The 21,243-nt window shown below is 37.9% G+C and overlaps 1 protein-coding gene across 11 annotated transcripts in view; it reads left to right on the top strand.

Annotated features, from left to right (window-relative positions):
• EPS15 (epidermal growth factor receptor pathway substrate 15) overlaps positions 1-21,243 on the top strand; it is a 67,892-nt gene that overhangs the window by 34,544 nt on the left and 12,105 nt on the right. For all 11 annotated transcript variants that reach the window (XM_056497521.1, XM_056497530.1, XM_056497524.1 and 8 more), the window contains 10 exons: positions 466-660; positions 2,124-2,269; positions 3,063-3,222; positions 6,634-6,719; positions 12,018-12,090; positions 16,698-16,859; positions 17,485-17,682; positions 19,539-19,736; positions 20,301-20,369; positions 20,704-20,794. In XM_056497521.1, the coding sequence (XP_056353496.1) occupies positions 466-660; positions 2,124-2,269; positions 3,063-3,222; positions 6,634-6,719; positions 12,018-12,090; positions 16,698-16,859; positions 17,485-17,682; positions 19,539-19,736; positions 20,301-20,369; positions 20,704-20,794 (1,378 nt within the window). The remainder of the gene's footprint in view (positions 1-465; positions 661-2,123; positions 2,270-3,062; positions 3,223-6,633; positions 6,720-12,017; positions 12,091-16,697; positions 16,860-17,484; positions 17,683-19,538; positions 19,737-20,300; positions 20,370-20,703; positions 20,795-21,243) is intronic.

Below are 21,243 nucleotides of genomic sequence, written 5' to 3'. Positions count from 1 at the left end.
AACCTTCAGTATTTATAGAACTTGAATGCCTTAAAGGTATCCTTGAGGAAAGCTTGTAGTAAATTAGAATTTTAACACTATTAATGCTGGGACTGATGAAATAGTGTAAGAAGTGTTAAATTAGATATTGCCACAACAGAAGAATTGAATGCTAAGTGGAACAATTTCTGGGAAAATGGTGATAAATTAAAGTGTTTGAAGAGAATTCCACAAGTACTGGCACAAGCTTGGAAAAGTATTTTAATATTCTAAAAGATGCTGAACTTCACTTGCTAAGCACTGATCCTCAAAAGAAAACAGTTTAGAAGGCAATGAGCTGCATCTATTGAGAGACTTGTGAAGGGGAAACATAATGAAAAAATGCTACAAAGTTATTTCTTAATTAATTCTTTAGTCTCTCTCTCTCTATCTGTATATATATTTCTAATATATTTACAACCACACACCTCTTTTTTTCTTGTTCAGGCAATGTTTTTGGTGTACTGTGCTTTGGAGAAAGAACCAGTGCCAATGTCCTTGCCTGCAGCTTTGGTGCCACCATCCAAGAGAAAACCTCTCAGTGTTCCAGGAGCAATGCCATTAATACCATCTTCAGCCAAAGAGGCTCATCAGTCCTTGCCACCTCTGGGCATTTTAGCTGCCAAAACACCATTAACACAGGTACAGTTCTGAAGTTAGAAGATGGGGATTAGATTTTTGCTCTTAACCCTGTGCTTCAGAGACTGCCTGTGTGAAGTGACTTGATACAGGTTTTTAGTTTTTTCTTGCCCTGTTGGTTGGTTTTAGGAGGCTGACGGGAAGACCAGATGGAGAGGTGTAAAATTTACCCTGTTTTACTTTTCCTAGGTGTCTTCAGATACAAACAATTGGATAAAAGAATATTGTTTAGTACAGATTTTGAAGATATTTTTTAAACAAATTATTTCAAGCTCAAAAGAAATATAGCAGTCCAGGTACATATGGATGAAGACTGATAGGAATATGGATACGTTTTTAAAATAGATTGTGACAGTCATGTATGTGTGTGCATGTGTGCGATTTGGAGAAGACATGAATTAAAGTGGAATAGATAAATGCAAGCAATGGGAAAAGGAAACAAAAGGTTTAGCATATCCACCTAGACACAGGAGATTTGATTTTTTTTTTCTGAATGTGATTATTAGGCAACTTGATGCCTCTTAACCTCCCCAGGCATCTTATTTACTTTTTGTCATTTTAGAGTCCGGACTTTGGGAAATGTGTTTCTGAGTAGCTTATATATAACCTGTTCTATTCAAAATAAGAAAAAAAATTGATAAGGGTATTTAGGTAAGAACTGTGGTACTTGATGCATCAGATACAGCTTGGACATTTGGGTAATCAGTATTATTTGAGTAATCAGTAAGAAACTGGCATCTTAATTTTGGAGGTGCCAAGGTTTTAATCTGGAAGTTTCCTTGCCTGAGGATAAGTCTTGCTGTATGTATTGCAAAGCAGTGCCATTCTGGGTGAGTTTGTATACAGCACCATTTGGGAGTCATCTGTTAATTGTCTGTGTGCGCTGAAATTAATTAGCATCCATACATGCACTTAAAGCCAATTTCACTCAAAGAACCCCAGACATCTTTATATTAGCTGAATGTTTTGAACATTTGCTCAAGTAACAGAAGTGGCTCTAATTCCCATCTTTACCTTGTTCAGATGTAAATTCTTCTATTTAGAATGTGCCCAGCTATTAACAAGCCGGGCTTGAGCAGCTCTCCAGTCCTTCCAGCTAAAGCTTCCCAGCTGTGTAAAGGGGAATAAAATTGATGGAGCTAGACAGTCAGCAGGACTGTGAGCATAGTGGTGAGGGAGGAGCTCCAGCCTCCAAGGAATGCCTTTGTTGCATAGGGAAAGGAGCAGAGCAGCAGCAAGCAGCCTGTGTGCTTCACTGAGGGAAAATGCTTCGCTTCTGCTTTTGCAATTGCTTGAGTCTCTGCATGTCTGTTCAGGAGGATAAAATGAGCTAGGTACCTGCATCATTTATTTAAAAGTTGTGCTGTAGTCCTTGAATTATGTAAGTCTGAATTGGAAACAGAACTTGCCTGTATCTTAGTATTGTGGTTTTGCTTTTTTCTCCTTCCATCCTTACCTCCCTTCAGTGGGTTGTATCGCCTGCAGACAAAATTAAGTACGATGAGATCTTTGTGAAAACTGACAAGGACATGGATGGATTTGTGTCAGGTGTGGAAGCCAGAGAACTATTCCTGAAAACAGGGCTGCCTTCTGCTCTCCTTGCACATATCTGGTAGGTTTTTTTCCTGTGACAGCTGTGTAGTTTATGGCATTCTCACTTCTTGCTAGGCTGACGTTTTTGAAAGTGACATTTCTGTATATAATAGCATGGCCTTTGTATAATCAGTGATAACTTACTTGCTTCTGCTCTGGGACAGAAATGGGTGGAAATCAGGTTTATGCCTGAACACAGATTGTTACAAATACTGCACTTCAGCTGTCCCTGTGTATTTAAGACATCACATCATCACAGGTATCTGATTGCTGATCCTACCCATTTACTGGGAAAGGGAATTGTTTCTATAAAATTGGTAGCATGCAAGATTTATGTCCCATCTCATTCTACAACATCTTTCCTAACAGCTGTTCATTCATTTATCATTATTCATTGCAGCAATGCCTTCATTACACTCACAGCTTTTTAAATTTTTTTCCCCACTGTGAGTTGTTATAGGGCACTCTGATAGGAACAACTTTTCCCCCCCACCCTGTCAAGTTATGGTTAACACAACTGCTGATTTAGGAAAATCAGGAAAATGTAAATAAACTTGTGTTGGTTCTTAAGGTGTTGCTAGTGACCTACAGCCCTCATGGTACTTTTCACCAGAGCACAGCTGTGGGCCTTAACTTGCAAAGTGAAAGTGGCTCTGTGTGTTTGAGTGATGTTTCCTATGTCTATAGTTTTGTTTTAGAAGAGGAGAGACACCCTAGAAGTTTTCACATTTGTAAATGACAACACCTACACTAAATAGGGCTGTACTTGGAGAAATTAGGTTTTTTTTAATTTCGTGTGCATCTCTGTACAGGGCTCTCTGTGACACCAAGGACTGTGGGAAGCTTTCAAAGGAACAGTTTGCTTTGGCTTTCTATTTAATTAATCAGAAGTTAACAAAGGGCATTGATCCACCTCAGGCTCTGACTCCAGAGATGATTCCACCTTCAGACAGGGGTGTCAGTTTACAGAAGGTAAGCATGGGTTTGGCATTTTTGATGTAAATCTCAAACAAATAATGTTAATTTCAAAGGCTACGCAAGAAGCAACCTCAAGTGCTGGCATATCTTACATTTATCATAATATCAGGAAGAAAACAAATCTTAGGTGCAAAGAATTGACAAAAAACTCCATCCATATTTCAAAATGAAGCTGTCATTTATTACATCTGCCAACCAAGCAGAGAGATCTTATATTGGGAAAGCATCATTTTCTCTTTTGAAAGAATAATCCTTCTGCTGCCATTTTAAAGAAATTTGAGTTTCCATGTGAAGTGATATGCACAAGTTCAGTGCTTTTCTCCTAATGTGTTCAGTTATGTTTTTTACATGAATCTTTTTTAATAAGTTTGGAAACAATATGAACTAAAAGTTTAGAGTTGTATAAAGTTTTAAAAGTAAATGGTCCTCAATTTTATACCTCACAGATGGTTTAGGTATCTCCATAGTCTGTTGGTTGCCATCTATCTCAATCCAGCAGCAGGCTGTACCTCAGCAGTTAAATTTACAGCTATCAGAATGGTAGAGGTCACCACAAATTCTTATGTGTTTTACACATCATGAAGTCTGATGTGAGTCACCTTTTCTTGGTTGTGCAATACATTGACCCAATTCTGCAACTTCCTTAAACAGAATGAAAAATTCACACCTGGAAGAATGAAACTCAAAATTTGGCACTACTTTTTTGAGTTTCTGTAACTGGTATTGAATTAGTTTTTACATTCTGTTTTTAAAAAGTAATTGCTTTATTTGCAACTCTACTAATCTTTTTTGTATGTTTGCTTTCCTTTCTATGTCTCTTTTCTAGTTTGGACTGTTTTTTCCATTCTGCACCACTCTGCTTTTCATCCTTATTATTCTGTCAGTTTGTTAACTCTGCTTTCTCAAGGTTAGAGAAACTTTGCTTTTCTAATATTTACTGTCTGTTGGTTTAATAATGAGCATCTTCCTAAGACTCACATAGTCATGAATTAGCTCAGCACTTCTCTCAGGTGTCACCCTGTGTTGCAAACTCAAGTTCTGCTGATTTCCAGTGTAGCTCATCTGGAATAACCCCGAGGTTTTCCCTTGATCCCAGACCTCTGGGGCTGTTCCTGTTGGCTGCTTAAACTGAAAAGAGAAAATTCTGTGTCTTCCTGGTGAAATTGCAGGGGAAGTGGTGACAGAGTAGTAGCCCAATGTGGCATTTGGCAGTTGTAATTTGGATTAATACCCATGGGTTTACTGAAGATATCACAGAAAGTTTAGTGGTTAGAAAGCATTAGATGAGCTCAGTGTTGGTTACTGCTGTTTTGTGGATGTAAATTGATTTTACAAAACTCTCAGACATCAGTGTGATTTTTATTTCATTACTAACTTAAGTGATAAGTTAGAATATTGTGTAAAAAGGTAAGTTAGCTTTCAATTAGCTCTGTAAATCCTTAACAAGAGGTTTTTTTACTAAACTGAGCTGAACCTTCAGCTCATTTTGACCTTTTTCAAAAGAGGTGCTGTCTCAACAATATGAAATGATATTGAACAATATGATATGAAAGAACTTTTTTGTTCAAGATTATTGCTCAAGATTTGAACTCAAAGGGTTGAATCAGTAGACAGAGATAGGCTTTTTGCTGATTTTCTTGTTGTGGTGTGGCTTACATGGTAAAAAAAAATTCCCAAAACACTGATTTGGGCTTCATCTTCTGAGCTGACCCACACAAAGGTGATAAAAGAAATATCAGTATGTAAAATGGTATTCCATTGTGGTTTAAAACTTGTTGCTGTGTTTCTTTACCTAGAACTGTTTGTAGTCACCACTTGCATGACAAGCCATAAAAATTAAACTTTTATGTAAGGTCCTTTCAAAGAATTTTGATGGGAATTTCCTCATACCATGACTTTGAGTTAAAAACGGGAAGTGCTGTTTTGCATGCATGTTGCAGTGTAGTAATGGCAGCCTATGGCTCTAACTTGTCCTTGTTAACACATATATTGAAGCTAAAAAATGTTGGCTTTTATGGTCCTGCACCCCACCAGTTCTCCTGAACAACTGAAAAAAAGATTGAACTACATTTTCCTCAAGTTTGATGCTGGCATTAATGTGCAGAATTTCTTTAACTGGTGAAAGAAGGAGGCCTGGAAATAAATTTTCTTGCAGCTAATATTTCCATGTGTTCCTTTTATCCTTGTCCTAGGAGAAGTAGAAACTCCCATTGGAATGCCATGATCAACTCTGCAAAACTCCTGTGTAATTCCTGTAGAACAGGATTGAACATCATAGCTAGTTTGCCCATTTGAGAAGCTGTACACTAACCACTTTAGGAATATCTGTATGGTTGGTTTTTTGGTTGTTTTTTGTTTTAATTCCCAGTTCATACCATTTGTGCTAGTAAAATATGCATGAGCAGTCTGCAGCTCTGCTGAATAATACTCTTAGCCACTGTGTGCTCACAGTTTAGGTGTTCATAGCTCTAGTTTTTTTCTTCCTCACAGTATCAGTTTGAGTAGGGACATAGTTAATATTAAGCATCTTGATTTATCTGTAGAGAAACTTCAGCATTTAAAATCTTCTGGATTATTTTGGGGGTATCACTTGCCTTTTAAAATTATATATATACTTGTCCTTGGAATATTCTGTTTGTCCTGGATGACTTTATTCAAGACTTGAAGGAACTGATGTATTTATAGAGGTAGCTAAATGGCTGTTGCTTTCTAAGTGTGTTCATGTTGTGACAAGGCACAGAAGAATAATTGCAGCATTTGTAATTTCTGTTTTCAGCATTTGTTCTCTATCCATTTATGTGTACTTCTTTTGAAACAAATAATTTGTATTACAGTCATTGTCTTATAAAGACACTGAGTAAATGGAAACTCATTGGGTGTAAGTCAGTCCCTGTGACTTTGTATTATCAAAGTTTCGTTGAGTCCTCCGGAGGTTTGTGTTAAATGAACTCAGTGTCCCTTAAAGCCTTGCAAATCAGTGTCTGTGCTCTGCAACACGAGGATCATCATCAAGGTGAAGAAATACAAAAGTAGTAAGCAAACCTCTCTCAAGTGAATTCTAGGAAACCACCTAAATATTAGCTGTAAGATAAATCTTATTTTAGAGCAAGATTCTATGTTTTTTTGTATGATTGAGTAGTCCTGGGCTTTTGTGGAAGATGTCTTCAAGGGTGTGCAGTTCAAATTCTCTTTGAACTGAGCTGTCTCCATGCTTTGCCTGTATGTTGTCTTCTGCTCATACAGCATCTGTACTCTTTTGGGGTTTCTAAGATTGAAGGTTTGAAATAACAATGCTACCAATAGTTGTTATAAGAGGATAGCTCATGTTGCCACAAAAAGTAAAGTGAATGTAGTAGTTGAATAGCATAAGCTCTAGACTAACAGTGTTTATTTTTTATCTTTCAGAGTACTCAAGGACCGAATTCTGTAGCAGATTTTTCTGCAATTAAAGAACTTGATTCATTAAACAATGAAATCGTGGACCTGCAGAGGTATGTAAGGGAGGAGTAGCTTGAGCTGTGTTGGATTCAGTTGTGCTATTTACTGTTTTTTAAAAAACAATCCAGTGCATAAGAGAAAAGCAGGTGGTAATACCCAGCTTTGCTAAGTAAAGGGTCAGCATGTCTGTAGTACTATGTGACACTGCAGCTCTCTGTTCACTCACATGAGTGCACTTAATGACAGCAGGACTGTGAAGGGTCTGTCCCTCATGCCTCCAGGGTGTGTTTCAGAGAGCTGAGTATCTCAGCAGCCTGACATGGAAATATTCTCCATTTTTCATCTTTATAGGCAGATGTGAATGGAATGAATCTTTAGGAGCTGGAACCATACATAAGTGGTGTTAGTTGTCTTTGATTTGTAGAGGGCATTCCAAGAACTTGTTTTTGGTGGCAGTAGGGAAGTGAGATGGAAAAGATCATTAAATATGCAGGATAGGGAGTGGGAAGATGACTGTGCATGGACTTCTGGTAGGATTTGGATGAGGGTAAAGATGGGAATGCTTCTCTTGCGTGAAACAATAAACTGCTGGACTGAGAAAAATTGTTTTGATGTCTGCAGATTCTTGGATTCCATTAATTATTTCTAAGGTAATTAAGATGACTTCAAGTGACTAAGAAAATAAAATTAATATATTTTCTATAGTCATGGTCATGCTCTTGAGACAGCAAGTATTTTTCTTCAGTGTTTTTCTTGTTACTGTCATAAATCTCCTGAAAATTCTATTAAGAACACTAAATTCTCCTATTTTTTAAGTGCAGGTGCTTTGTCATTATGAAATCTGCCTCTCTAATTCATGTCACTTGTGGGAATGATTTAACTTGGCAGTGTGTCAGAGCACAGTCTGTTTCCTAAATGCATAAATATTTTTTCACTTGACTTGCTTATTCTGTCTTATTACTCCCACTGCCTCCTTGCTTCTCCCTGCTCTGCCTCCACTATTCTTCAGGTTATATTAATTCCAGTTTTGGACACTCACATTTATTAACCTGAAATAGGATTTGCAGCTGTGTATATTTACTGTTGGTATCTTAGAGGGAAATAAATTGTTGGCTGGCATAAATTTTTAGATGAAGTTGGTTTTCAGTAGGTGGGCTTGCAGCCTAACATGCAAGCAGGCTGTTTATGAGTGGTTTTCTTTTCTTGCTGTGAGGTGTGAAGGAACCATAGCCTTTAAAAAGTCATTACTTCCATTTCTTGAGGGGCAAATATACATTGACAGTTATTTTAAATTGAATGATACTAGACTGTTGAAGATAGGGTAGGGGCAACTCTTAGTGTGTATTTGTTTTTAGAAAGGGGAAATCTACTTTGGTATGATTTATAGGTTCAGAGTAGAATGGGATTAACAATGTGCTAAATGTAGGAAACTTGTACTCTTTGGTGAATCCACATTTCTGTTACAACTGGTGAAGTACACATTCAGACTTGATGGTTGTCATATAAAAACATAATTTAAATTGAAGTTATTTTTGTTCATTATTAAACAAGATAGATTGTTCAGCTGTTGGACTCAATATATAAGAATTCTAGTCTCTGATGCCATTGAGAAGTGTCCAAGAGCTGCATTTTTGAGACCCAGTAATAGAATTTGAGTCTATTTTTGAAGTGCACTTCAAAAAAAACAACAAAAAAGCAGGAGAGGAAATTACCAAAAAAATTAAGAATGACAGTGTATAGAAAACAGCTTTTGGAGAGACTGAGCAGAGAATACAGAGGTAATGTCTTTGTGGCTAAGCAGTTTGTGGGAAAGAGGTCTGCTGGCCAGTAGCTTTGTTTGTTAATCTTAATTTGACAAATACAGTGTTAAGAAGGTGAAGGTTGAGGATCAGATGAAGAACAAAATGGAACACTTACTAGGGAGGATAATACCCCTCTGGTGGAGGGAATGATTTGCCCTGGGACATCGTGGAACCTGCATCATTTTGAGCCTGTGGGCACTGTTGTCTCTAAATTCTGTTTCAGTTGCACTATATTTTTAGACAGCTATTTGAAGCTTTTCTTGATCAGCACGGTGGGAGGCTGGACCAGATGATTTTTTTGAGCCATAAAACCTTTTTCTTCCCCAACAAATCCAGCTTTGCTTTCTTGCTTTCAAAGTTAGTGACAGCCCACAAATTCACAAATTTCTTCAAGCTTTACTGACACTACATTCTTCTCTAAACATGAGGAGTAGTTGAGCTTAACTTGGGATACCTCACCAGAGATGTCATCCTTCATACATGCTGGATAGCAACATTTAAATTGTCTTGAATTATAAATCAGGTTAAAAGGACTCTCAATAGTTGGTCTCTCAATAGCAATGAAAGAGTAAAACATCCGCCAGAAAAACAGGACAATCTCTCCCTGCCATACACTTGCATCAAACCTTTGTTTTAAATTTCAGAGATCTACATCACTTTCACAAAGCAAATAACTTTAATGTAGGATAGATCACTTCTTCTCAACCTCTGATTTGGAAGTAACTGAGCTGTTGCAGCAGAAAAAGTTATGAGTAACAAATGTTAGAAGAAACAAGGCAAACCCTTGGCATGGCTTCTAGTATTGCCAAACTGAAGTACTACTATGTTAGGAATTCCCAAAACTACAGGCGTTTGAAAATAAGAAATATTGGGCAACTATGAATGTAGATAATGCTACCAGCTCTGTGAGTAGTCATCATCTTATTATGGAGAAGAACTATGATATTTTGCTTTTGTATCTAAGGTGATTCAGCCTGGCCAGGGTTGAAGGTTTCGCTTGAACGCCTCTGCTGACACAGGGACTTTGCAATTCTCAGCTATGACAGATATTTACAGTGTGCTGGCTCCTATTTATAAATGACTCCATTCACAAATTAGTATTAAATTTAGGGATTTAATAAATCATGAAGCATCTGTATGAGAGTAACCATCTATTAGTCATTGCTTTTAGTTTATTTGATACGTGTTTCTCCCAATCTGACCACCATTAAAATGCATAGGGAAATTGTACTGCTTTCAAAAATGTACTTGAATTGGTTACAAGTGTCCTTTGTTGGCAATACCATAATTCTTTTTGGGTTGTTTTTTTGGATGTAGTAAGGGACTTTATGATCCAGGAAATCTGTCATATCCAATTAATCAATTTTGTTACTTGCTTTGGGTTCTTTTGGCTGCTGAGCTTTCCTACAGGGGCATAGCAGATAGTTTGTAAAAGAAACAGAGCATTCAGAGGAATTAATGCATTAAGTAGGTCTGTGTTGCCTTTTCTTTGAAACAAAGAGGCATTTCTGGGGGGAGGAGGGGATGTGTTAAATGCAGACTATATACTCTCAGCTTGTTTTCCTTTGCCTGAGACTGCTGCCTAAGCTTTTCTTGTTCTGTCTGACAATACTTCTTTCACTTGATTCTTTCCAATTCATTGTTTGTGCTCTGACTTGGCTCATGGAAGTGCCAGTGGGTGGGTGTTGTATCCTGTTGCTTAGTCCAGATTGCAAGAATTGAGGTACCTGGCTTGTGTTGAAATACAAAGGAAGTGATCTGCATCTCTGACAGTCTTAGGCACATCAGTGACACTAATGTGGAAAGGCTGTATATTAACTACATACCTGCTTGCTCAGTTTTCCCACCCAGCAGGAAAAATAGTATTTGTATTTGTTGTCCTACTCTCTTTTATCATCAATTAGGAAGAATATATATGAATGTTGGCTGTGCTTTATGGGTGTTTGAGAACTTGAAGGTATTTTTCAGCCTGATTTGTACATAGATCTGTAGAAGTACTTTATTGAGACCTTTGTTCATGGAAAGTTAGGGAAGCCAAAGTAACAGAGCTTGTTTCAAGCCTGTGTTGCAGTGCTTTAAATATATAAGTACAACTATGCTACATATGCTTACTGAGCTAGAGGAATGTGCTGTGGCTTTGTTTGAAAAGGTAAAGATTTTTTTAGAATTTCCTGTTTCTGATGAATGGAGAGTGAGGAATTTTATGAAACTTGAAGGATCACACTAGACAGAATAAATAACCTTGGTCTTCAAAGTTCCTGTTTCCACATCTTTCCTTTCCCTTCCATTTAAACTTCCCCTTTGGGCATAATCAGGAAGTTGCTCTTTAATCAGATAATGAGAAAAATAGTAGCAGAGTATAATCTATTGTCATTATTTGTCAGATCAAATGTTCGTTTAAGATCTTACATCTGGGTTCTTTTTATTTTCTATTGTGTGTGGTTTAGCAGTAAACAAAACTTTCTCAGCTTGAGTAAAGAGAACTTAGAGTAGATCTGCTTTACTTCAACACAGAAATGCTTTCTTCTGTCTATCAAAAAAGAGTAAATAAATAAATAGTTTTAGACTGATTAACAATCTGCTGCTATTAAAATATGAAGTTTCAGTTTATACCAGTAATATGATCTAAATGCTTTTCACTATGGTATTTAATTTAGAAATGTTACATTTATTGTTCAAATTCTAACTTCAATGTATGTGTTGGTTTATTAACAGAATCCTTGTGAAAGTAAATATCTACAGAATATTGTGTAAAAACTGTAACACTTCATGTTTTTCTGCCTCTGTGAAAGGAGAAAGATTCCATATGCTGTCTAGAGAGAAATACTCATTATTTTTTTATAACAGTAACACTTCTGAGTTGTATGGTTTTTTTCCTTTTCTTAAAGCTATTGTTATGTCTGACTGATGAGAATTTATTGATGATAATTCCCCTGTCATCAGCAGTCACTTAAACATGAATAAATGTCTGTAGAGGCAGGCTTGATATGACACAGCAGATCACTCCGTGTGGAGTGTCTGAGCAGATCATGATTCCAGCAAGCCAAGCCAGCCTTCCTGCTCCTGCCTGAGCTTCCCAAGAGACAGATCCAAAATCTGACAGGCAAAGGGCATTCGTGGGCTCTGTGGGCCTGTGGGAGTGTTCCCTGGCTGCTGTGAGCACAGGCATCTCTGTGTTTGCAGGGGTTAATAGATGGAATCTGATGCAATCCCTCCCACTTTTCCTAGCAGTTTTCATTAGACAAGTGCTCCATAGCAACAGTGAGATCACTGGAGACAGTATTTCATTGATTTCTGCCTCCCGCCCCCTTCCATTTTTGAGCCATTCTTATCACTGGAGTGCAGTTGGTGGAAAGACAGGGGGGTTTATGCAGAACTTATGTGGGCTTCTGTCTTGTAAATAATTTGGAGAGCAGAAATCCCTCACATCTTTTGTGTTTAATGTTTCACTATGTATTTAAAGAGAGATACAGGCTTAGGGGGCTGGATAACTGTACCTGCTGTAGCTGATGTTCTTAAGTATTCTTGCATTGTTTGCTGGTCTTCCAGGGAAAAGAATAATGTAGAGCAAGACTTGAAGGAGAAAGAAGATGCCATCAAGCAGAGGACAAGTGAGGTCCAGGTAAATGAATCACCAAATTGTTCAGACATCTGATATTGCACCATGTGCTGTTTTAATGACGGTGGGATTGCCGAGTCTTTAGATCATGTCACTTATCCAGTAGAAAAAATTGAAATTGGTGGCTAAGAAAAGGAATGTTCTTTGAAGTGTTTTTTCTATATAATTTTGGGTTTGTGTAGGTGTGTATAATTATATAAATGTGCAAGCTCATGTAGAATATATAGCATGCATGGAGTTTTAAATGAAAAATATTACAAAAGAATAGATTTTTCTTTCCTTTATTTTTTTTAAAGCAAGAACTGTCTACTCTGTAATTAAAACTAAAGAGGACACTGTAGCACTGTAAATTAATTAATAAACTTAAGTGGCTGAATTAAAAGAGCTTGTGTATAGGGCTGCTTCTTAAAAGGTGCAGTAATTACCAGCTTGGGAGAAATGTTGCCTCAAGTTAATTTTCCCTAATAGAAGTGAATTTTAAAAAGAATCTGTTGATTTTTATTTGAAAGGATGATACTGAATTTCTTGAATATCTGAAAATTTAAATTTACAAGTGTTTTGCAGATGTTAAAAATTATCCAGTCAGCATCAGTGTTTAGAGTGCTGACAGACTAACCAAGCTCTGAATTAAATACTGCAAAGCAATATTTAAATTAAATTTTCAGTTGCTGTTTTAAAAAAATATCTTCAGTGTGATATCTGACCGCTTATATTAATTTCTAAATGTATTTTAAGAATCTATCATTTTCCATAATCTTTACTTAAGAGCAAATAATGCAAGATTTCGGCATTTCGATTGCAGTTGGGTTGAAAAGGAGCTAATGTGTTACAAGAGCTGTGAATTTTATGCAGGACTATTTAATGTCCTTGGAGCCTGGATGATAATTAATAGTGTGACCTTTGAGGAGATAATCAGATGCTGGCCTGTTGGTCATGCTGGCAGCAGCTCCAGCAGCTGCAGGAATGCGTGTGGAAGTTGCCCATGCCTGTGCTCCACGGTCATTCCCCTCCCCACCCTGCAGATTCCCTTTCCCACTCTTCACAGGATTCTCAGGGGTATTCCTGCCTTTGCACACAAAGATTATTTTGTTGTTGTCTTCTGGAATCTGTGTTTGCTCATGTGAGGGTTGAGTTCTCTGATGCCTTTGCACAAAAGGTTTGTAAGCTTGATAAAAGCCTTACCTTGAATGTTAAAGTGTCATCCCTGTGTGTTTGATGGGCAGTAGCATCACAGAATCCCCTGAGTCTCTGTATCCTGAGCAATGGTGTTGGGGCAGCTGTCGCAGGTCTCTAACCTGTTAGTGGTCACACAAGCTGTTAGTTAAATATAGTTACAGAATTCTGTCAGTCTGCAGAGAAGGAACAATGTATTATTGGCTTGTCAGAAAAAGGAGAAACCTCCAGGATCAAACAGGAAATGGCTGCAGCATTTATCTGATCTGGTGGCCCTTTACCTTTTCTTATTTCTGACTGGTGGAGGACCTGCATGTTTCAAAAAACTTTCTAGAACTTCAGAGAATAATGTGACAGACAAAGGATATCTTTGCCTCATGGTTTTTTCTTCTGATTTGATTCTAATGAGGACATTTCTAAAGATGGTCTGCAAAACCAATTTGCTCTAACCTGCCTCCTTGCTTCAAGCTAGGTTTGTAGCATGACACTTCAGGGTTTCTGATACCAGAGACTTATTTGTAATCTCAGATATAGCCATGGTCAGTGATCAATCAAACTGATTTGTATAGCAGAGGGGAAAGAATGACAGTTTCTTCTTCTATAAAATAATTTCAATTTTATATAAATAGGTATTAAAAAGCAAAGACAGAAGAAGAGTTGTAAGGAAGATTTAGCATATTGATGGGGTTTAATGAGCTTATCAGCTCTTTAGTAGCAGAGACTGAGGGGTGTTTCCTCAAAGTTATGTGCTCTGAGTATCCCTCAGAATTGGATTTTCTTTTTCTCTATTTCAGTGTACCAATGCCATTGGAAAGTCAGTGAAGTTTTACTTTTCTGTCCTCTTGCAGGTTTAACATTTTCTAGCACATGAACTGTCTTGGGAAGGACAAACTGGCAAGCTGTTAAATCCATTGTCTCTGGAAATATGGATTCCTAAACTTTCCTTGTCCTAGACTAGATTGGCACAGAGTTACAATGATCATAAATCTAATTCAAGGATTACTATTACCATCAGAATTGCCAGTTTGTAACACCTCAAGTATCTTAGTGGTTTTCATTTAGATCTCATTCAGTGGTTGAACATTAAGGTGCTGCTTCTATGCTGAAGGATGTTCTTTAAAATTGAAGCTTAATTGGAGCCTGCTTTACTTCATGAAGAGGCATCTTTGAGTATTATAGCCAGTTTTGTGTGTTGTATCTACTCAAGCCTTTTATTCTGGAGGGGTTAGAGGCATATGTGAACAAAAATCCACTGATTTTTGGTTTGGTTGGATTTTTTTCCTTCTTTTCTCTTCTGGCAGCCTTCAGGCTTAGTTTGGTCTCTTCAGTGCTTCTCTACTGCTGTGCCTAGAACAGGCAGAAGTGGAGGTGGTCTATATTTAGCTTATATGGATGTGAATTCTTGCTGCTTTTAGGAAAAAGGAGGCTGAAGGCTCTTTAAACTGTTACTTTTTTTCCTCCACTGCTTGTGTTAAGTGTCAGCTGATCCTTGCTTTTCAAAGCCATGTGAAAATGAATGGTTCAAGAGTGTCCCAATTATCCAAGTCAGTAGCTGCTCTAAGAGCTTTTTGTGTGCACACTGTTTTTTCTCTCGTGGATTGGAAATAACCAGTACTTTTCCTAATCTGGCTGGTGTGTACTGACATTCTTCACTAAAATTCAAATTTGATTCAGGAGGTTTTTGTGGAGAGCTTTTTATGTTTTGGTTTGGGAGATTTTCTTGTGGCTTGTGGTTGATTTTTAACATAAGAGCATCTGTGATGTATCCTTGGGTAGCCCTCCAGTTGTCTTGAGGTTACCTAATTCCCCAGCATCTGGCTGCTGCACCATATGCCTTTCTATTCCTATCTGGCTTTTTGTCCTCCTTATGTGGAGGTGTTAGCACAAAACACATGGATAAACTGTCTCCCTCCCCAAAAAGAACCCAAACAAAACACCCCTAGAAATGGAGAGCAGGATTGTAGCTTAGAGCAGCACACAAATGTATATTCTAATCAGAATTTCACGTCTGCTTGTTTTCTTATCCTCCTTAATTTTTTTTGCTCTCTTCATTTTTTTCTGTTGTGGATGATTCTTCCTGAAATTGCTGTATTTTCTCAGAAAGGCTGCAATATTCTCTTTTCATCTAATATTTTTCCTTTTGTATTAATCCCTTTTTATCTCCCTATATTATCTCTTCCTCTTGACTTTGATGATTCTTTCTTCTTCTTAATTTCTTTCCTTGACATGTTTTTCAGTGTTATCTCTGCAGCTTGTTGAAGTATAACCATTCCTGTTGCTCAGAAATGAACTAATTATTTTATGATGCTACTTAATGTATTTAAACCACAAGACACATACTTGCTGTTCTTTCATAAATCAAAAGATTCCAAATTGTTGCATATGAAATGTGCATTTCTTACCTGTACTGGTAAAAGAAATAAGATTTTGGCTGATCCTTGCAAAATTTGGGGCAGGAGTGCCCTTGGAGACAGTGCATTTGGGTTAATGGTCTTTCACCATACTCCAAAAAACAGTTTCTATTTTTGGCCATGTGTTTTTGAAGGGGGAAGGAAGAGAATAGAAAAGAATTTCTATTATCACAAAATCCCAGAATGGTCTGGGTTGGAAAGGGCCTCAAATCCCCCCATTCCAACCCCTGCCATGGGCAGGGATACCTTCCACTGTCCCAGGTTGCTTCAAGCCCCATCCAACCTGGCCTTGGACTTTTCCAGAGATGAGGCAGCCACAGCTTCTCTGAGCATCCTGTGCCAGGGTGTCACCACCTTCACAGCGAAGGATTTCTTACAAATATCCCTTCTAAACCTTCACACTCTGTCAGTGTGAAGCCATTCCCATGTGTCCTGTAACTCCATGTCCTGATGAAAAGTCCATCTCCAATTTTCTTGCAAACCCCTTTTGGTTCCTGGAGGAGCTTTAAGGTCTCCCTGGAGCCTTCACTTCTCCGGGGTGAACAGCCCATGCTCTCTCAGCCTGTCTTGATAGCAGATGTGCTCCTGCCCTCTAACCATCTTCATGGTCTCCTCTGGACTCACTCCAACAGGTCCATGCTCTATATAAGAAACTCAGTAAAACATAGTGCTAAAACACACGGGAGAGACACTATAGCAGCCTGAATAAAGACAACTTTGAAATTCAGAATGAAAACCTGACCTCTCTGTGAGGAAAACAGAGGAAAACATCTCTGTGCTGATGTATGATCTCAATACTTCAGTGAGATTTGTTTGACTGAAGAAAAGCAAAGGCAAACAACCTGAATATTTTTATGTCATTGAATTAGAATCTGAGAATACTTGCTTGTCTGGTATCCGTGCAGCCTTCTGGAAGATAATTTGTTGATACTTTGAAATCTGGGTTAGCACTGCAGTTTGTACTGTGGAATTCAGTGGTTAGGGGGAGAGAGGGAGCAAATGTCAAGCTGATGTGTTTTATTTCAGGATCTCCAGGATGAAGTCAAGCGGGAGAGCAGTAATCTGCAAAAGCTTCAAGCTCAGAAACAGGAGGCACAGGAAACCCTTAATGATCTTGATGAGCAGAAGGCCAAGTTGGAAGAACAACTTAATGACATCAGGCAGAAGTGTGCAGAGGAGGCCCGTTTGGTAAGGTCTGGTGGCCAATGCCCTTGGGAAGTCTAAATGCCTTGTCTTGAAGAACTCAGCCTTGCAGAGTTACAGTTGTTGGGGCAGGAAAAAAAGCTTTAATGAGTAAATTGCCTGAGTGTCAAGGTTTTGTGACCGACAGAGCATAGGAAATACATCACTCACTTCAGTGTTTTTAATTTAGTATCAGTGTGTCAAGAAACATACTGAGATTTACTTGCACACAAATAAGGTTTAAAGCAAACAGTTAGCAAAATTGTGATACAATATAAATGTAGTTAGAACCACTAGTTACTGGGACTGACTTTAGTGGTAAAAAAAAATAGCCTATGTAATTTTTTTCTAACATAAAACTATTGTATTTCTTTAAGGTCTGAAATTATCTTTTCAATACTGGAAATATCTGTATTGGTCAAAGAATAGCTAAAATACTCTGTTCTTATTGAGACCAATAGAGAATTAACTGTTCATTTCAGTATGATCTAGAATCTCTGCAATAGCTATGAGTTTTTTACTTTTTCTGGTCAGAAATAATAGTATTTGGATGTGTTTGGAAGTGTTGTTTGGGTTTCTGGGTGTGGGTTTTGGGTGGTTTTTTTGACTTGAAATACTGTTCATGCTTTAGATTGCCATGCTGAAGGCTGAAATAACAAGCCAGGAATCAAAGATTTCAGCGTATGAAGATGAACTGACCAAAGCCCAAGAGGAGCTGAGTCGCCTGCAGCAAGAAACTGCAGAGCTGGAGCATTGCATAGAGTCTGGGAAAGCACAGCTGGGACCTCTTCAGCAACATCTGCAGGATTCACAACAGGAAATCAATTCAGTAAGGCACTGTGAAGGACCCACCCCCCAAAGAATATTTTAAGCTGGCAACCTTTAGTGTGGTTTGCCTTTAGGGGAAGGCGTTGTTTCCTTTTTCCTTCACTCTTTGCTCATGTCTTTAGTTACTTACACATGTGACCTGTACTAATAGTTAGGATTTTTAGAGGCTGACTTAAGTCACTCAAGATACTTCATGGTCTTTCTTCAAGTTTATTAATTTAAGGGATTAATTTATTATACTCCATAAATAATTGGTCATAATATAATGAATGAAAAATGGATAATGCAGACTTAAAATTCTCTGTGTCCAGTAGTCATTTAAGTTTTCATCCTCCATGGCCTGGGGCTCTCACTATTTTTAATTGATGTGAAGTCTGTATAAAATTATGGATAGCATTTACTTAGTGCATTGGTGAAGGGGGAAAGTGAGGTGGATGGAAGAAGAAATTGGGTTGAGATTAGGCACTGAGAGGCAGAGAGAGAGCCCTGTGCTTTGAAGTGGCTGCTGTTGCATGAACACTCTACGTTTCTCTCTGTAATCAGTGATTTGTTATTACTTCTGTGATGCATGAGCTTGCACACCCTTTCCTCATGGTTCTTCTTCCCTGTTGCCAGCTGTGTTTTGTATTAGCCACTCACACTGATACCAAGTTGAAAACAAAAGGCAAAGCCTACCTTTGAACCCTAGAAATGGCTGACTTCAGGGTTGGTCATTTCACACAATTCACATCTGTAACTTGCTAAGGAGTCTTATAACATTCAGAATTTTAAAATACGGCTTTTAGTTTTGGAACTGAGAAGTAAACAAATGAATTTTTTCACCATTTCATCGCAGCTAGAGAGAAGGTTATACCACCTCAGTGTTTTTATATGACAAGAAGTGCTTGCCATGAGCAGATTTGAGACTGATAAGTAGTTATGATTGTACTACAGACACTTTTTAAAATTAGGCTTTATGAGAGTACTCCTGATTTTATTGCTCTTGACTCCTATATAAGGAACAGTAGGTGCTTTGGTGCTTTAAGCAAGATTATCTAATGGCTGGTCTGGGGTCAGTTAACTTGAAAGACACCTGGTGACATCTTTGTTGAACACCCCAATAACTCTATTAGATGACTGACCTAGCAGAGTTCAGTGGGATTTAGGCAGCTGAATATCTGGACTACGTTTATTCTCTTGCATAACTTGCCAGATCCAGTGATTCCTTCATAACTGGCAGGTTGGTTGTAAAAGTTTGTTGTAAGGCATTGCATTAAGCATATTGCTGAAATAATAACATATGAATGTAAGTGTCTGTTAGGAAGATAAACTTGGCTTTTGTAGACTTCAGAAGTCATGTGGGAGATGGTAATGAAATCATAATGTTCCTTCTTGGAAGATGAGAATTCTGATAAAACAGCCTTTTTAATTTTGAGTTTAAGGAAATTGCAAATATATAATCTAGGGAAAAAAACCAGAACCACACATGCAAACCCCAATCCACAACAAAAAGAAGAAAAAAAAAAACCTAACCAAAACTCCCCAGCAAAACTAAACAAACAAAAAAACCCTGAAACCTTCACATCTTTTCTGATGAGTTTGAATAGCTACAATCTCGGTGTTATCAGTGACACAGCCTTCTTCCTTGGCAAAAGGTGTGTCTTTCCACCACTCTGAATTTCTGGTAAATAAGATTTCTGCTTATCTCTCAAATTTCACCCTTTGATTGAAAGAACAGGTTTTTATTATATTTATAATATTTTATTATATTTGCTTTTGAAAATAAGATTTTCAGACATATATCACTCACCTTATATTTAGGAGGGAGTTGCCATTTACTCGCCATACTGATGCTAATACATTTTTTTCTGTTTACAGGTGCAGACAAAGCTCCTTGAGCTGAAAGAACTGGAAAATAACCAATTTAGTTGGCACTCTCAGCCCCATAGTACACTTGTTAATGGAACTGTGGATCATTCTAGTCTTAGCAACAGCAGCAGTGAAACTGCAAACCTTAATGAGAATGCTGAGAGGGAAAGTATAGCAGAAGAGGAGCAAACAAACAGTGTGTCTCCAGTGAGTAGTGTTTTGCCTGCTTGATCACGATGCATTGCAGCTGTGAACTTGGAATAAGTTAAGAATGTACCAAGATTGATTATGTTTTTAAACACTTGCACAACTGAAATTTCAGAGTGTTTTTCTGGGAGACTGTGTTTCCACATATCTGAAAGTTTATAAGCAGAAAAGGAGGTAATTGTAGCTTGCCTGGAAATTAGCAGTAACGTTTTTTTTTGCCTGTATTTATTTCCAAAGCAAAATATCATAAATTGAATAGCAGAATTAACATTAAAGGAGAGGAGCTGTCTCATTTGGTGCAACGAGAGCAGGATAAGGAAAAGTACAGAAAATCTAAAACTGTCTTTCTTTAAATGTTCCTCCTTATGTCTCAGTAGATTCATGATGGATTTATTTTTTTCAAGCTTTTACAGGGTTTATGGAACACTAAAGTATGTGCTGTAATAAGTATGAATCTCTTGAAGTAGGCTTTACTATATTCTGTGATTCTGTTTAAGATTTAAAATTTTATTGTGCAGTCTTGTATTTACTTATTTATGGTGAATTGCTTTTATCCTTCTACAGACAAGGAATAGTCCTGAAACAGCAGTTGGAGAAGAGAAAGAGACCCCAGCTGCGACTGTTACCAAAAAAGTGAGTTTGTTCAGGTCTGGGGGAGGAAAAAGTAGGTTAAAAAAAATCCTGGTTAAACTGTTTCTTGCATGATGATCATACAACAATAGAGGAGTAATTGTCACTTCTTACTGGTTTTATTTAGTGTGATGTCTTGAAAACATTTCATCTTGTGTAACAGGCAGGTTGTTGAAAAATATTTTGGAACTCCATTGATGAATTATACAAAATTCCAGCTGTCTCTTTGCTTTAAGCTTTAAGAAACCACTGAATGGTAACAGGAGATGACATAAGTGTTTTCTATCCTTGTAAGTCTTAAAAGTTTAATATGTTTCTCTCATTCTGCATTGCTCAGGAAGATCCATTTGATGCAGAATCTCACCCGTTGCCTGATCTGGTTTCTGAAGCCAGCTTAGAGTTCTTCCAGTCTGACCCTTTTGTTGGCAGTAAGTAAACATTTCTCTCTAAGTGCAGATTTGCAAAAACAGGCCTTGTGTGAATTTTCTGAATACATCAGGCTCATCTTCACCTTGAGACTGCTCTTTATAGAATAAATCTGAAGATGTGTGTGTGACAGGAGCGTGGAGCTAATAGTGTTACAGAAATAGAAGTGATAGAAATGAGAATTCCAGGGTGTTTCTCCTTCCTTGCTCTGAACTTCCTAATGAGCTCTGAAAACTGCTCCTTTTCCCTCACTGCTCTTCCTGACGGTTTCTCTTCCCCATCCCCTCCCTGCTTCTGCCCTGGTGGCATTTTGGCTGTAAAGGTGTGGGCAGGTTTGTGATAGGTGTCGTGTCACTAATCTGATTGACAGCCCCAATCCACAAACAGGTCAGCAGAGGCTTCTCTGGGCTGTGCTCTGGGGAGGGTGTGGGTGGTTCAGAATGAATGGCTG

Source organism: Oenanthe melanoleuca, chromosome 8 (assembly GCF_029582105.1).
Source record: "Oenanthe melanoleuca isolate GR-GAL-2019-014 chromosome 8, OMel1.0, whole genome shotgun sequence".
Taxonomy (NCBI): domain Eukaryota; kingdom Metazoa; phylum Chordata; class Aves; order Passeriformes; family Muscicapidae; genus Oenanthe; species Oenanthe melanoleuca.
The sequence above is the reverse complement of the archived record's forward strand: the minus strand, read 5'-3'. Positions and strand labels throughout refer to the sequence as shown.